Source organism: Sycon ciliatum, chromosome 1, assembly GCF_964019385.1.
Source record: "Sycon ciliatum chromosome 1, ocSycCili1.1, whole genome shotgun sequence".
Lineage (NCBI taxonomy): Eukaryota > Metazoa > Porifera > Calcarea > Leucosolenida > Sycettidae > Sycon > Sycon ciliatum.
This window is the reverse complement of record NC_088643.1, coordinates 54,694,756-54,712,089: the sequence shown is the minus strand read 5'-3', so window position 1 is coordinate 54,712,089 and position 17,334 is coordinate 54,694,756. Positions and strand designations below refer to the sequence as shown.

General features: G+C 47.7%; 1 protein-coding gene across 2 annotated transcripts in view; it reads left to right on the top strand.

Moving 5' to 3' along the window:
- LOC135831096 (collagen alpha-1(I) chain-like) overlaps positions 1–17,334 on the top strand; it is a 32,305-nt gene that overhangs the window by 4,157 nt on the left and 10,814 nt on the right. Inside the window, exons 10-34 of one of the 2 annotated variants that reach the window (XM_065343357.1) lie at positions 725–823; positions 1,710–1,763; positions 2,064–2,108; positions 2,825–2,878; positions 3,162–3,260; positions 3,483–3,536; positions 3,783–3,836; positions 4,664–4,771; positions 4,971–5,015; positions 5,197–5,295; positions 5,700–5,753; positions 6,123–6,176; positions 6,396–6,449; positions 6,891–6,998; positions 7,341–7,385; positions 7,742–7,786; positions 8,309–8,362; positions 8,616–8,669; positions 9,110–9,163; positions 10,132–10,185; positions 10,924–10,977; positions 11,473–11,526; positions 12,286–12,339; positions 12,688–12,741; positions 17,010–17,063. In XM_065343357.1, coding sequence (XP_065199429.1) covers positions 725–823; positions 1,710–1,763; positions 2,064–2,108; positions 2,825–2,878; positions 3,162–3,260; positions 3,483–3,536; positions 3,783–3,836; positions 4,664–4,771; positions 4,971–5,015; positions 5,197–5,295; positions 5,700–5,753; positions 6,123–6,176; positions 6,396–6,449; positions 6,891–6,998; positions 7,341–7,385; positions 7,742–7,786; positions 8,309–8,362; positions 8,616–8,669; positions 9,110–9,163; positions 10,132–10,185; positions 10,924–10,977; positions 11,473–11,526; positions 12,286–12,339; positions 12,688–12,741; positions 17,010–17,063 — 1,557 coding nt within the window. Of the gene's footprint in view, positions 1–724; positions 824–1,709; positions 1,764–2,063; positions 2,109–2,824; positions 2,879–3,161; positions 3,261–3,482; positions 3,537–3,782; positions 3,837–4,663; positions 4,772–4,970; positions 5,016–5,196; positions 5,296–5,699; positions 5,754–6,122; positions 6,177–6,395; positions 6,450–6,890; positions 7,003–7,340; positions 7,386–7,741; positions 7,787–8,308; positions 8,363–8,615; positions 8,670–9,109; positions 9,164–10,131; positions 10,186–10,923; positions 10,978–11,472; positions 11,527–12,285; positions 12,340–12,687; positions 12,742–17,009; positions 17,064–17,334 lie in introns of both variants that reach the window. The other variant, XM_065343358.1, reaches the window with a different exon arrangement.

Sequence of the window (17,334 nt, the reverse complement as noted above, 5' to 3'; positions counted from 1 at the left end):
GAATAGGTATAATTCTACAAGGTGTATCCCCATTCAGGGCTTTATACAAGCACTCTCCAACTTTTCAGTCACTCCTCAAAAGTTACACATTCCCGAGGTGTAGGAGTGCTATACTGGTCAAAGTTGTGTATAGTACTGGTTCTCACGTATCACTTGACTTGAACGAGGTGTATGCCTAATCGACGGCTTTAGCTAGCGTACAGTATTTACAAAATGGTGCACCCACAGCTCGAACGAGAGCGCCAACATTGGACATTGGTAAACCCTGGTACGGAGGTCATAGTTCCAAAGGCAACACGTGGAATAGCAGACAAAGAGGTCAAGGGTCAGCATTCCATGAACGGTAATGAGATCCAGGTTGGCACTGGTCGTGATATCTGCATGAATGGCTGGCACAATTCCCATCCGTACAGAGGGCTGAAGGGGCTGTACTGTGTACAGTGCGGTCTCCTGATGCCATAGTCATATTTCGCTCGCCATAACTGTACATGTATCCAAAGAAATACGAGTGAATTCTCATCACATGTTTCTTGACATAGGAGTGTGCAGTCCACCCTGCAAAAACGCTTTCAATTATATCATGGAACTGTTTTATATGGCATCATTAAGTATGGAACCTCTTCACTGGCTTTTTGTGAACACAACAACTTAAGCCAGCGTGCTCTTCAGTACGTGCTGCAGAGAAAAGAAATGTGACCTTTGCTATGTTGATGCTTGCATGCAGGGTCTCCCAGGTGACCGTGGAGTGGCAGGAGATCCAGGACTGAATGGCTTGCAGGGTCTGAAGGGAGAGACTGGTATTCGCGGCCGTGACGGAGAACGAGTAAGATGTGCATAGTGTGTATCTCGCCAACAACACTATAATGTCCTGGTTAACAAGATCATTAGTGCAATGCACAGTATGGTTTGCCACTTCTCTATGACGGAATATCTTAGCCGGCACTGCTTCTGTAACGCGTGTTAAGAAATACTCATTAGATCGTACTTTTTGCAACTATCTGATATCCCACTTGCTGGACACCTGTGAGTGAGAAATGTTCCCTAGTTGTCTTCGCTAGGCACTACATTCATTTCCCTTGTATGAGCCACTCAGTCATGGGCTACACATGTAGGGAACAAGAGGAACTTACTTATGTCTTGCTGTGTGTCTTGTCAATACCCCAGTAGTATTGTCTGTCGAATTGCAAATGTTATGAAATTTACTTTTAGCTGCAAAGACGTTGCTGTGTTTGCAATGAAAGTTGTTTGGAAGTTGACTGCACAAGCAAACATCTGGTCCTAGTTGGAACTAAATTACCAATGCTGTAGGCTATTTAGCTGGGTTATCTCTTTCATGGCAACTCTGCAGCGCGGTCTCATGAAGCTTTTAAGCTATGAACACTGATGCCTGCATGCTCAACCATGGCTATGTCCATCCCCACTAGCGATGGTCTAATGACGTTGCTTCCCAATTGCCTTGGCCAGTGAACACTGGCTGGATATTGCTGCGACAATAGTTTTAATAGCGAGCTCTCGATGCGTGAGGCAGGTGCTGGGAGGGCTCCATTGCTGCCGCCTCTATTCAGTATAATACATGATGTGCTGATCTCGTTCAAGTAGCCGTTGTGCATAGTGCGATGTAGTAGTGTGCTTGTACCTACTACGTACACCAATGATGTCAAGTTCATTGCATTTCCGCCACCTTTATTCTCTTTTACTGCTTTATGTAGGGTGCCAATGGAAATGACGGAGTAGATGGCCAGAAGGGACCCAATGGAGAGCTGGTTAGTTTACACTAGGACATGTCATGTGATCAGCTCTACGCTAGGACATGTCATGTGATCAGCTCTACGCTAGGACATGTCACGTTATCAACTCTTCTCGTTTTCAAAGTGAAGATTGTCAAGCAGATCACTATGATTTGGATATTTTCACGAAGTATTTCCCCATAGAGGGCAAGACATTAGCAATGACAGCTAATAGCTGATTGCTGCTACAAGCTCTGCGATGAAATAGGGTTGACTGACAAGTCCATTCCCTGCGTTAAGAACATGTTTATCTGCCTGCTTGTCCCTGTCTTGTAGGGAACCCCAGGTACATTCGGCGCCGGTGGACCTCCTGGAGATGCCGTAAGTACATGCACGACAAGTACACAGCAACTATTACATGTCCATGCATTCGGCCATGGTGACTGATGTGTGCATACACCACTATAGCTCTACAAGCTACCTGGTTACCATGGGAGCACATACTACCCTCATTCAACCACGGATGCATCCTAACAAGGATGGAACCAAGTTAAGTACATAAGTAGTAGTGCAATAACATAGACTTGACCAGTCTAACACCATACATAGACTTGACCAGTCTAACACCATACATAGACTTGACCAGTCTAACACCATACATAGACTTGACCAGTCTAACACCATACATAGACTTGACCAGTCTAACACCATACATAGACATACTATGGGCGATTACTTACATTATTTCATGCCACCTTCCCTACCACAACACTGGTACATGTAGTTGACTGGAAGACTGAAAAGTAGTCCGAAAAGTAGTCCGAAAAGTAGTCCGGGAAAAGGTTTCCCTGCCGACGAGATTGCTGCTATGCCCCTGACGCAGTGTGTGAGCATATCAGCCAAGCTCAGCAATGGGGTGCCCAAATACACCCCGGCTTTTCAGTGAATATTACCAAGACTAAACTGTACACGCAGGCCATCATGCACATTAACGCCTCCTAGTGAGAAGATGACACGGCCGTAAACACAGGTTGCTCATAATAGGGGATGAATTTGATAGCAATCCAATCAAATGTCTTTTTGTGATCACTGTGCAGGGTGTCAAAGGAGAATCTGGAACCATCGGTGAACCAGGTGCACGAGGAAATCAGGTATACCTGCATATGTTGTGTGTGTGTGTATGTGTGTGTGTGTGTGTGTGTGTGTGTGTGTGTGTGTGTGTGTGTGTGTGTGTGTGTGTGTGTGTATGTGCATGGGCGTGTATGCGTGTACTGCATGCATACCTAGTGGATCCGTGCATTTGGTATCAGCATGTTTGTGTGAGACGGGAGGTTCCACATCCATTCTCCGTAGGTGTGAGTTTGAATGCACATATCTGCATGTGTGTATAGAGTGGCAAAGTTTCTAAGTGATGTTTTCTATCATCGTGCTCAGGGATCACACGGTTCAGATGGATCACGTGGACGCAAAGGAACCATCGGTGCACCTGGCGACGTCGGACCCAAAGGACAATCAGGAGAATCAGGCCCAACGGTATGTTGTATACACGTAAAGTGATTCCTGTTCTGCTGTCCCACTCTGTGCATCTGAGTACTGTGTTTGAATGTAGCCTCCAGTAAACCATTGCTCCTTTCCGTGGCCTTTTTCAACTGGTCTGCGGCAGAACACCATGTACAGATTTGCTTCAAACAAAGTCTGTTCTAAATTCGCCGGCCTTTTCTTTGCTGTTTCTGTCCATGCCCGTATTCCCTGCAGGGTGAAGTCGGTTCCATTGGCAGCGTGGGCCATCCTGGTGACACTGGCTTACAGGTGAGTGCACTAGTCACTCTGCTGGGCAGTGTGAATCATCATGTTGGCTGCCATTGAATAGTTCTACCTAGAAACATGCCTATTGGTGGAGGCATAACAAGAACTTCATCATGATAATGTTTGGCACGGACATCATGTATCTGAGCCACCGCATCAAGGCGGGATAGTTGGATGTCACATTTTCCAGGGTCAAAGGTGCGTATCAATTGCATTCTGTTATTTCTGATGTTTTGATTGCCACTACAGGGCCGCCGTGGCAGACCCGGAAGACAAGGCCGACCTGGAGCAGTTGGTCTACTGGTCAGTGATGGAACATGCTTTACCTAGCACAGTGTATTGCTAAGCCATGATGAAAATGTGTGGCTCTTGACATTTCCTCAGGGTGCAAAATTCGTACGGACATGATTTGCCTGGGTAATCCGCCCAGCTACGGATACCGTTGTACACCGAAAAGGCAAACTCTGTTGGTCAGTAATCCGTGTTAGTAGGCTACACAAATGACTAGGGGTGAAACGAGTATCTATTTTGACCAATCGATCACTCGTTCATAATATTCGATCGAGTATCCGATTATTTCGAGTATTTTATCAAAATTCAAAAGCACTAGATTTCCGAGTTCTCGACCAATTCGGAAGAAATTATCTGTGAACATAGAACAAAATTCGCCAACGTCTTGTACAGAGTGTAAAGTAACGATTTTCATCAGTACTTTCATATCTCAGAACGTTACTTGCCGTGGTGATCGCATCGTCCAAGTCTTAAAATACTGACTTAAATCCATGCATAAAGCATGCATACCAGTGGACCAGCGGTACAACAAAAGTTTTTGAAAATACAATGCCAATACCAAAAAAAAAAAAAAAAAAAAAAAACGATCGAGTGCAAAATTTCGAATACTCGCTCGTTTGAAATTTTCGAACGAATACTCAAATATTCGAACTAATCGTTTCACCCCTACAAATGACCCATACACAATACAACAATAATAGCAGCCTTACGTAATGTTGTGAACTGCGTTCTTGTCCTTTAAATGCACCATTGCTTCAGAGTTTCAATCAATACGTAGGCTTGTGCATGCAATGCTCTACCTTCTTGTCATCTTTCCTCCTGACACATTGTGTGCGCAGGGCCCGATCGGTGGAGATGGTCGTGCCGGACAAGAGGGTCAACAGGGAGGCAAAGGAGAAAAAGGATTCCATGGCAGATACGGTCAAACGGGCTCAAAGGGTCAGATGGTAGGTGACTACAGCTGCGCTCATTTTGCTTGCATGAGAAGGACTGAAATGTGCGGTGATTCTTGATTGCACTGCTGATGTGCTGGCTGCTATGCTGGATACACATGGACAACACACAGGGATCTGCAGTGAGCTTTCCACTTGCCCAGGAGTTAAAAGGTGATTGTGTTGGCCTTGTCATGCGGTGTGTTGACTGCAGGGAGACAGAGGACGTGATGGTGACTCTGGAAGACCAGGACGACAGGTAAGAATGATGTTCTCTAGTTTTAAGAGCTTGACATCCGTCAACAACTTGAGCCGTCCAATGCTCTACGCATCGAGATTTGATTTGCCCGTTTGAGCTGGTCATGTGAATGCAGTATGTACTAACCGTTAGGGTTATACATTACGTGATGATCTCTACATTGTGACATTCTTGTGCGTAGGGACCCGCTGGACGAGATGGCAGTTCTGGCATACCCGGACGCGATGGCCTACCTGGAACAAACGGCAAAGATGGCCGCCCTGGAAGGGTGGGACTAATGGTGAGATAATTGCCGCATGATGTACCCTCTCTACACATGAAAAAAGATATTGTGTGTGTGTGTGTGTGTGTGTGTGTGTGTGTGTATCTGTCTGACCTTTGTGTACAAGTATATTCTGGCATTGCTCGTCCACTCGCTCACACTTCGACGTGTTGATGTAGTTAACATAGACCTATTCTGCTTTTGCGAGCTGAGTGTGTGGACCTATGCAATTAAATTGTATCCAGGCATGTTTCTGACAAGGCTGAGTATAGGCCACGATATGCCGAGTCTCAGCATTTCCCAGCACAGTGCCATGATGGCGCAACCAGCTCAGGTTGCCTTGCCGCATCCAGTCATGGAATTCTTTTCCTGACTGCTGCGAAATGCACTGTACGCTGTGTGTGTGTTTGTATTGTATGTAGGGCGGTGCTGGTGATCGAGGCATGCGCGGTGCCACTGGCCAGGATGGTGCAAGAGTAAGTCTCCGCTTTGGCAGAGCATAGATACTGACCTACTGCACTGGTGTGGAATGTTTGGTGAAGTTACTCACAACACTGCTGAAGGACCGCCTATCTCTGGTCTCTCATCCTCTTCTTAACAATGAATACTCTCGTAAAAATGCATCATCTTGTTCCAAATGGGATGTATTCTTTAAAACGGCTGTTTACACCAGAATTTGGCTAGTTACCTGCATGTTCTGAAAGGCTTGGTAAGCTCTTGTGCTGCATACTTATTCTCTATGATTGATCTATAGTTTTAGAGGACCTTTACCAGTGGGCTTCTTCTCGATGATCCGTGATTCATTTTTCTCAGAATGGCAAGTGTGTTTGGTTTCTTTCTTTCAGGGAGACCCCGGTGAGGACGGACTTGATGGACGAAATGGACTGCGTGGACCTAAGGCAAGATTATTGTCAGAAGAGATTGAATGTAAAGCTTAAGGTCATTCAGTGGCTCTCAGGAGCACTATCCTAGGGAAACTGGTGGGTTATCCCACTTTGTATTGTTTTTGTCGACAATGGTCTCGACCAAGATTGCTATACGGCTCTGATTGCACTTCTACGTGAGACAGGGCATTCTCTGTTTAATGTTGTAGAGTGTTTTCTGTGTTTTGTATGCAGGGTCCGAAAGGCACAACTGGTGCACGTGGAGACCAAGGAGCAGATGGCACACCCGTAAGTATCACCTCTAAAAATGCACCTTTTTGAACATTTTTCTGCTGAATTGGACTGTGGCGATTTTGTGTCAACCTCAAAACCTTCACTTGTGGATTGTTACTGTTCACTTTTGTGCCTCATAGGAAGTATAGAGATAGGATGTTAGTAAGTTCCGGAAAGAGAAAGCTCTCAATAATGTTATTCTAGCGACTTGCAAAGGACACAAACCGTGACCAACCACTCCGAGGTTCGAAACTGCGCCGGCATCACTTGCCCCCGATACACATACCGTTCTGATTGGAGTTGTCTGATTCAGTTACATGGGCTTATGTGTATATCTGTGTGTGTCTGTGTGTGTCTGTGTATGTCTGTGTGTCTGTGTGCATGCTTGTGTGTTTGTCTATGTGTGTACAAATGTACATGCATGCATTTATTATGTGTGTATATCGTATGTGACAGGGTGATCAAGGAATGAAGGGACGCCCAGGAGATACCGGAGTTCCAGGACTCGACGGAGAAAGCGGTCTAGCTGGCGAAACTGGCAGCAGAGGACTGAAAGGTTTCAAGGCAAGTGGTGAAATGAGGCAGTGTCTTTGTAGTCATCAACTCTCATTTCAGTGAAATCCAGCCTGACTAGTGAACAAATCAGTGTGGTTTTTTTGGAGGAGGGAGCACCGCGATCATCCATAGCTCAGCATGAATTGGATCACAAAAGCATAAGTGTTGATATGTGTTTGTAGCAAGTTAACGCGATGGCAGTGTGTCATTTGGTCAGGCATCACATCCCGCGTAGCTTGGGTTCAAACTATACTGTGCTGCTGTACTTGCCCAAGCATTCTCAGCGGCTGGCTATTTCTATGGACTAAATCGATGATTTCCGTGCATTCTTCTTCTGCTGTGCTAATGCAGGGAGAGAGCGGCCGAAGCGGAAGAAGAGGTGACAAGGGTGATGCTGTAAGTATGTTTGCATATACTCGGAGTCCGAGGCGGAGGGTTGTTGAACAGAGCATTCCTGCTCCATGCGTGGCATGCCGGCCTTGGCGATGTCTGCACTCATCGGGGAAATAGCCCATCGGAAGCCGGAAAGTCGGGACTGGCATGTTGGGACCAAATCATTATTTCTACACACCACTAAGAACTTCGGAAGTCCAGTTTCTCTGTCTCTTGTTAATTACTATGAACACAGCCCTACTTGGAAACATGTGGATGACAACATAAAACAAGGCAAACTCCTGCTTCAATGTCCATAGTAATTAAAATAGTTGTTGTAATGTCTGTGTTTTACTTCTGCTCTTCTTTCTTTGTTCTAGGGACTAGAAGGATTTAACGGAATTAACGGCTTACCAGGTCTTTCGGTGAGTGACCTAATCAATCTGGCATTGCAGTTCATCGTGCTTGTGTCCTGTGATTAGTACTGGCTTGGTTGGAACTGATACCTAGTGATCATATGAAGTCAATCATTTTTGGATTGAAGTCTGTTCGATGACTGGCACAATCTGCAGCACAAAGAAAAAAATGGAACGAATGTTTTAAGCGGAATGAAATGCCGCATGAAACGAGTTTTCAGCGTGTGGACCATTTACAAGGATCAAATACGTAGCTGAGTTATGCCAAGAGTACAGAACCACATGCATGGTTATTCTCTGTTGGTTCTGCCTATCATGCTGTCTAGGTGTCACCCACCAACACCAAACGGCTATGGACATTTTAGTGACCTCCTGTACTGTACCTTAAACTCGTGTGCTTGCGTGTTACTATGTGTGACTTCATGTGTTACTATGTGTGACTTCATGTGTTACTATGTGTGACTTCATGTGTTACTATGTGTGACTTCATGTGTTACTATGTGTGACTTCATGTGTTCTTTCTTATGAAAGGGATCAACTGGACTACAAGGCCCAAGAGGCAATCCTGGAGAGAATGGTGTACAGGTTAGCAGTGTTTTCAGCAATGGATATCACTGATATCAAGTTTAGTTCCTATGTTAACATGAAACCTGGAACCACCAAGAATGAGTGGTAGTGATTTTGCAAGAACCGACTAACAGACTTTGTATCATCATGTAGTCATTCACATGAACATGAATGCATGACTTTTACGTCGAAAATTTATAGCTAGAAAATGTATAGCTGTTTTGACCGCTGAGTTTGAATGTTATCCGCATGCTTGCCTGTGTTTGGGCAGGGCTTGACTGGTCTTGATGGCCTTCCTGGACCGGATGGTGGACAAGGACCAAGTGTAAGTTTCTTTCCCAGCGTACTGCATGTGGTTGTGTTTGTGCTGCAGCCTTACTGTAGATAGTACAGGACTGTTACAAATGTTACCCAACTGTGTGAAGTCCATGCAGACTGCCTGTCCAGATAGGATTGGACTATGATACCCGTGTTGCCATTGCTGCCCGGTTGGTCTTGCTGTTGCTGTTGCTGCTGCTACAGCAGTGTTCATCGCCACCATCGTCCTTGTGATGGTCGCCGTTGTTGTAATCAGGAGCCGGTGCATGCAGATGCTCTGAGCCAAATTGATCTTGACGTAAAACAGTTAGCTTAGAACTTACCTGTGTGTGGACGCTCTGCACCTGCCTTGGCCTCGGAGCATTTCATATTGTGGTATTTATCCAGGTAACAATTAAATTAATGTGCATTCTTCTTCCTCTGGTGTTGGCCAACTTCTGTTTTCAGGGTGCTAGTGGACCTCAAGGCAGTCAAGGCTCCGCCGGAGCTGCAGGCGCAGCGGTGAGATAGATTAGTGCAGTAAAACCTTGTTAAAATGTACTCTGTCGGGGGAATGGGAAAAGCACTTAGTAACGTGTGTGTGTGTGTATGTGTGTGTGTGTCGTGTGTGTGTGTGTGTGTGTGTGTGTGTTTGTGTAGTAACATGTGTACTTTTGTAGGCAGGTTTGGACTCGTGAGCCTAAACCCCCTTAGACATTTAACATGCCAAATTACTAAAAAATCATTTTTTCATGCCGAATTGCTAAAAATCATTTTCGAGTATTACTGAAATGCTCGCTGTGACAAGCATCACAGTTGCATCACAGGTGATAGATTGGTGGTGGAGTCAGTCACAGCTCCACTCCTACCTGAGTTCTTCACAGCTGCATGCTGGTCAGCCTGCAAGCTGGCTTCTTGACAGCCGCTTGACAGGTAGAAGTGTGTTCCTGAAATGATGAAAACAGAGGCTGTCCCTTGCACAGGGTGACATCAAAACAGCCCACATACTGGTATCTGTCTTCTTCTCACTATGGACTATCGTCATTGTATACTCCAGAGCCTTGCTTCTACACGAAATCCAACAATAATAAATACCTGCTGGCTGGGGCTGCAGCTGCACACATTCAAGGTTACAAACACAAAAGAAAACAGCTGGTTGGTTGGTTATACTGTAGCCTGGCACAATGCCTTCTAGCCAGTACATTAGGGAGGATGCGGGGGGGGGGGGGGGGGGGGGGGAGAGGAAGGCTGGATTGTCAGAGTAGTAACAGAGTGGGAGGAGGAAAGGCAAATCAACAAGTAGGGTTTAGGTATAATCCCACCACCAAAGATCTCTCAGTTTGTATCGCATGCGGAACATGTCACTGGCATCTTGTGGTTATAAAAAGAACGTACTGGTTTCAAGTCTGTTCTTTTCGGTTCCCTTTTCATTCTCTTGAACTAATGAATTTTTTCGTATCTCTTGCCATTTCACGCATGGTCTTCTTCAGGGTGGCCCAGGAGCACCAGGAGTACCTGGTCTTGAGGGTGAATCTGGCCCGATGGTAAGTCTTATCCAACCTATCACGCTCTTTAGCTAGACCAACACATTATCTTCAACGCGTGTAGGTGCATGATTGTATGTATTGAAATACAGTATTGTTTTTTATTGCATCATGATCAAGTCCAGTAGGACTCCAAGAGAGCTCAATGCCGTAGAGGAAGAGCCGTGACACACTAGTCATAACAACAGCCTGCCCAACCAGCTCACAACTTCAAGTGTCATGTCATCTTAGGCAATCATTGGGTGGTATCTGACGATTGTGTGAGATGCCACGAAACGTGGAGGTTGCGACTAATCGAGCTAACTGTTGTTTTGATTAGTGAGGTAAGTCCCTGGCTGTTTCGATTAACATGGCACATCCATTTTGCCATTGTATGTTGAAAAGGACTGTCCAGAATTGTTGAGCTTCTAGTAATGGATCATCTTAGTACTTTCAATAGGAACAAATATGTAAGTGGAGGAAGACATTGGAATTGGGGAAATGCCAAGGTGAGAGACAGATAGATGACCGACAACATAATGACAACAGAGAAAGACGGTGACCCTGTGACTGCGTGAGAGATACCCTGCATACGCACCGAGACCAGATGTCATTGCAAACCAAAGGACTTTATACGGAATGTTTAGTGTTGAGAAACATACAGTGATATATTTTGAATGTGTTGCAATCAGAATTTGTTTGCTTCATGCGGGCTTGCTCTTTGATGTCTATGACCAATGTGTTTTCTCCTTATCTCAGGGTCCGATGGGTGGATTCGGATTCAAAGGCGACAAAGGCGCACCCGGAACTCAAGTATGTTGTATCGGCTTAACTTGAATTGCATTCACTGCTAAAAAGGCTTTACAAATTTGGCTGTGCCCTGGTTGCCATGTTACAGCCTAGTAATTCTTCATTACTATACCATCGATAGCAGCAGATGATACTCAAGCTGGCAATTTCAGATTCTAGATGAATTGGTTATTCCCAATCTGGACACTTATTAAAAAATTTAGTTTCCCAACTCATACCAAAGTCTTAGTTTTATTACGGTCCCAATGATCGCTGGGTACTCACTTGAAATCTGAGGGGTGGTAAAATTCAAGATGAACTTGTGAAAAGAGAACAGTCATATAGCAGTGGTTGTTGTAAGCCTTGAATTCAAGAAGCAACTGCAATTGGCCCAGGCGCTATGTATAATAGCACTCTAAACCTGTTTCGAAGAGGGATAGGTGTCATCAAGAGAAGTTATGTACTCCTCTTGTCATGTGTTTGCCATACTGACCTGTCCATTGACTCTTGTCCATGCAGGGAGGCCTTGGAAGCCAAGGACCAACAGGACCATCAGGACCACCAGGCTTAAGAGTAAGATAATTCACCACACAAAAAGTTGTTCTAATTAGAAAGGGCCCAAGCTAGTGGAAAGCGCAGATGCTTTTTTCTGTGTGTGTAACTACTGAGCACATGGGAATTCGAATAATTTTTGGTAGTTGGTATTCAAGGGCAGGTTATGTACAACTTATGAGGGGGCTGGGTAGCAGTGGTACTGGGGCCTCCACCTTAGACTGTTTATGGCCGTGTACATGTACATGTACTTCACTGACTGACAGGATACGCCAAACTCCCCGTAGTCCACCATATGGACACCATAATTCAACGGTGGTGTTTTCTCTACCATCATACGAGTAATTATACGTGTGTGCCTGATAGTGCTGCTGCTGCTTGATACCTGTATACGCTTCGGGTATTGCACTGCATGAGTGTGAGGAGTAGAATGTCTTCCCCATGAGGCCGGACTCCACAATGCAATGCAGTTCTTGCTGCTGTGCACTGGTCTGCATTGCTCCAAATCATAAGCTTGTGCTCGGCAAAGCTTATCCAACAATGCAAGCTGGTTTGCTCTGTTAAGCATTTTCGAGCAAGCTACAGTGCAATTATTGGTGACGTGCACCCAGGTAACTTGTTTTCAACCCCCTCCCGGTGATGGATCACTTGGTTGGTATCGCTCCCATTGGGGCAATCATTATGGAAGGAAATACCAAGGCAATGCTGAACAAAACCATTCTATAGGGTTTCCCAGCACAGTAATACTGACAACTGTAAATTTCTACCCTCTTCTTCCAGGGACTCCCCGGAACTGACGGCACAGATGGTGCTGCTGGTACTCAAGGAGCACAGGTAATTGTCCTGGCTGAGCCGTTGTGGTGCCCGGAGACTGGGCTTGCACCGCCGCTGCACACTTTCAATGATTCAATGGTCTTTTTTTCATTACAAATGGTGGATGAGTGCAGTATGCTAGATATAATAATAATAGCCATTGCTCATTTGCCGTGATGATCTCCGGTTATGTAGCTCTATTCCGTGCCATCTGTCGTGATCACAGAGCGTCATTTTAGTTTTTTGTCACGTCGGATTGAGAGTTGAAAGTATGTTAGAAATCATAATACTTATGTTGCCAAGATCATGATGTGTGTAACCTGCTATTTCAATGATGTGGCGTTGCATACATTTTCCTTGTCATTTTAGGGAGATGCTGGCTTCGATGGAGTTCCTGGCAATGGTGGACGACGCGGCGAACGAGTAAGTGAACTGGCTGTAGAAGCTGTGCTATTTGCTGCTCGGTGGGCCTTGCAGCTAGTGCTGTAGTTCAAAGCACGTCACAGAATGACAACCTGGTCAAGAAGACCTCTTGAAAGTACTCTCTTTGCAGGCAACAGCAGATATCTTGGAAAATGTTCACCAGTCGTGTTATGTTCAGTTCTCTTTCTCTTTCCTCTCTCTCCGTATAATTCCATGTTGCCATGGTCATCTCTCACCCGTAATCTCAACTAATTGATTGGCCGTCTTTTGACATGCCAGGAGATGTTGTCTAAATAGAATGAAAAGTGTCAACGTTTGTGTTGTGTCTCTAACCAAGAGACTGTGGGTTCACACGTAGAGTTTACATACAAGTTTATTCTACGGTTGCAAAGCAATAAGAAGCGTTGAGGTATGATTGTGCTAGAGGATATAGGAGTTGTATCCCGGGTGCGGGATGCGTTGGGTGTTGGGTGGCAGTACAATGAATTGCTATAGAGAGTTCATGCCTAAGCGGTTGTGGTTTTAGGGTGGATCAATAGTACTTGCAATTAGATGAATACATGTCTGGTACATACACTACATTCCTCCCCTAAATGTTATGGTACATGTTGAGCTACGAGGTATTCCTATACGGCATAACATTTAATGCACAAGAAGAAGAAGCGGATGAGCTGAGAGCACGGGACAGCAATTGTGTGAGCAAGAAGCAATTCAGTCTCTCAGGCGAGCCGGCAGGACTCGGGCTCTCGGCGGGGTTCAGTCGTATCTTGTGCCAGCGGCGACTGGACCTGCTGCGTTGCCGTAGTTGCTGCTACTGGTGTTTGCGCAGGCGGAGGTGTTGGAGTAGCAGCGGCTTGGACACTGGGTGGTGTCGGAACACTAGCTGGCGAATGAGCAGTCGGAAAGCACAAACTGTGATCCGGTTCTGCCACGGACGGCAAAGGCGCTGTGTTCATCGGTACGGATGATTGCGGAGCGGAGTCGGCTGACCGGACCTGGACCGGACCCCACATGACACACCCTTGGTGTAGGCCCAGCTCATCTTTGCGTCGTACAAACGGTTGCATGTCACCGTCGGTTGTTGACAGGGCCCGGCCGGTGCTGACACTGGTTAGGACCTTGGCGAGAACTGGGTCACGGTTTGTGTGACGCGCTATTTCAGCTGCCGTGACTGGAAGCGGGTCGATCTGGGCCATGTTGAACACGTCTGCCCAGTCTAGGCTCTCATCCTGTGGTGAGTGTGGCAACGGTAGGCGTGACAGCCCGTCAGCGTTTGCATGATCGGCTGATTTGCGGTACTTGATCTCATAATTCATGCTTGCTAGGAAGATAGCATACCGCTGTAGGCGGGCCGTCGTCATGGCTGGCAATCCCTTGCTAGGACTGAAGATGGCTGTCAGCGGCTCATGGTCCGTCAGCAGGACGAACGGTCGGCCAAACAGGTACGTGTGGAATTTGCGGACGCCCCAGACAATAGAGAGCGCCTCCTTATCGATCTGGGCGTACCGCTTCTCGGTGTCCGTCAGGGACCGTGACACGAAGGCAATCGGCCTTTCCGTACCATCCGGCATGATGTGCGAGAGCACCGCCCCCAGGCCATATGGTGATGCGTCGGTTGCCAACTGCACGGGCAGGTCGGCATCAAAGTGCATGAGGACCTGATCCGAGGCGATGGCTGCCTTGATAGCCTTGAATGCAGCCGCGCATTCCGCTGTCCAGCGCCAGGACTGACCCTTCCGGAGCAGGTTGTTGAGTGGATGCAGGGTCGTGGAGCAGTCTTTGAGGAAGCGCTGGTAGTAGCACACCATGCCCAAGAAGCTCCGTAGCTGGGACACGTTCTGCGGTGCTGGGGCTTCGTTGATAGCCTTGACCTTGCCATCAGTCTTGCGCAAGCCGTGGCGACTGACAATGTGTCCACAGTACTCGACTTGGTCTGCAAAGAACGTGCACTTGGCCGGGTTGACTCTCAGGCCGTGGTCCGACAGACGACTCAGGATGCTTTCCACATTGTCCAGGTGGTCATCGTCGTTGCGGCCGGTGACAATAATGTCGTCCAGTAGGCAGGCCTGGCTTGGGACGCCGTGCAAGATGCGGTCGATAGCCTGTTGCCAGAGCGCTGGGGCAGAGGCAACACCGAACCCGAGTCGGTTGAGCTGATACAGGCCCTTGTGCGTCGTGAGTGTGAGGAGTGGTTTGGATGCGTCATCCATCTCCATTTGGAGGTATGCCTGTTTTAGGTCGATTTTGGTGAATCGCTGGCCTCCAGCCAGGGTGGCGAAGACATCTTCCACGCGTGGTAGCGGGTGCTGGTCCACCTTCAGGTGTGGATTCAATGTGGCTTTGAAATCTCCACAGAGACGAACTGAGCCGTTGGGCTTCATCACAGGCACAATAGGTGTCGCCCACTCACTCCACTGTACCTTACTCACGATACCCAGACCTTCCAGCCTGTCCAGTTCAGCTTCCACCTTTGGCCGCATGGCGTAGGGCAATGGGCGCGCCTTGAGGAAGCGAGGGCTTGCATCGTCCTTCAGCTGGAGACGAGCCTTGGCGTCCTTGAGCTTGCCAAAGTCGTCGCTGAACACATCGGAGAATTTCTCCTTGAGCTGCTCAAGACGCGTACCTGCTGATCCTGGATGCTGCTGGCCAGGGGACACGGTTGCGGAGGGGACGCCAGCCATCTCGACCTGGAACAAGCGCTGCCAGTCGAGAGCGATGTGGGCAAGCAGGTCCCGGCCACAGAGCGCTGGCCCCTGCGTGTCCACCACATGCAGTGGTAGCTCCGCGGATTGATGGTAGTATTCCACGCGTGCTACGAACGTTCCGCGAGGATGCACGGGCTCGCCGGTGTACGTACGCAACTTCAGCTTGCTCGCGGTGAGAGGCGAGGCAGACAGCGAGTTTCGATAAATCGCACTCGGAATGATTGACACCGCAGCTCCAGTGTCGACCTGCATGCGGACCGACTGGCCATTGACGATAGCATCAATCCAAAGTGCCTTCCGCGCGGTCGTGGGTGTCGTTTCATCCGTGGCGACTGCTGGCGCTTGAAGGACGTCTGCGGCTAGAAGAGAAAGTGAATTGAACTCGTCGTCGTCCGCGACATCGACAGCCAAGCTGTGGCAGGCGCTGCTACCACTTGAGCGTTTCGCTGAATCTGTCGATCTTTCCGCGAGGCGCTTTTTGCAAACCTTGCGGAGGTGCCCAGTCTTCCTGCAGTGGCGGCATTCATATGCCTTGAAGGGACATTCACTTGCGCCGTGTGCCGTCGAGCCACAGCGGAAGCATGCTGAATAGCTCGTACGGGATTGACCTGAGTTCGCGGACTTCGCACCTCCGAACGATGGTCTGCCAGCACGACGATGTTGCGATGTGCCCAGAACGTGTACACCAGCAGCAGTGGCACTGCCCGCGAGCTCGGATGCATCGCGAGTAGCTACCTCCAGGCTGTTGGCTTTCTCGATGGCGGTCTTCAGAGTGAGGTCCTTCTCTGCCAACAGAACTTTGCAGAGAGCTTGACTCCTGATACCACACACGAACCGATCCCGCAGCGTGGTATCCAGGACATCGCCAAACTCACAGAATCGTGCCAACCGTCGGAGCTCCGCGAGGTAGGCATTTACTGACTCTCCTTGGCGTTGATCCCGCTTGTGGAAACGGTATCGTTCCGCGATCACCAAGGGCTTCGGAGCACAATGCGCAGCCAGCGCGTCGGACAGCTCCTTCAGCGTCTTGTCCTTCGGTTTGTCCGGGCTGACCAGGTCAGCCAACAGTTTGTAGGTCAAGCCACCAATCAGGGTCAGGAAGGTGGCTACTTGCCTGTCTTCGGCCACATTGTTGGCAGCGAAGTACTGCTCGACGCGGTCATAGTACGTAGACCAATCCGTCGTTCCAACCGAAAATGGTTCCATGGCTCCAATTGCAACGGCCATCTTCGTCGCCAGTTGTTGTGTCTCTAACCAAGAGACTGTGGGTTCACACGTAGAGTTTACATACAAGTTTATTCTACGGTTGCAAAGCAATAAGAAGCGTTGAGGTATGATTGTGCTAGAGGATATAGGAGTTGTATCCCGGGTGCGGGATGCGTTGGGTGTTGGGTGGCAGTACAATGAATTGCTATAGAGAGTTCATGCCTAAGCGGTTGTGGTTTTAGGGTGGATCAATAGTACTTGCAATTAGATGAATACATGTCTGGTACATACACTACATTTTGGTTGCTAGGTTCGATCCTATTACCTGATAGCTGTCCTGTATCGCTTGTTCTACAGGGACCAAAAGGAGATATGGGACCGAAAGGTGAAATTGGACCTAGTGGAAGCTTTGTAAGTCTATTCCTACACCATTGAATAAACCATAGATACGTGTAAGCCTGAGGCCGTGTTCACTGCAGTACACCTCGGCAGGAGTCAAGGCAGGATGGATTTGTCACACATTCATGATGCTTATAGGACCGTAATCAGTTGATATTCGCTTGCCAATGACTTTTATCCCGGGATAAATAGAATTTGACTGGGAGGTACTTCCCTTCAATGGTCACACGACGGCCCGCATTTGGTGGTATGAATGTATAGCTTGGGTTGAGCACCCAGGCCG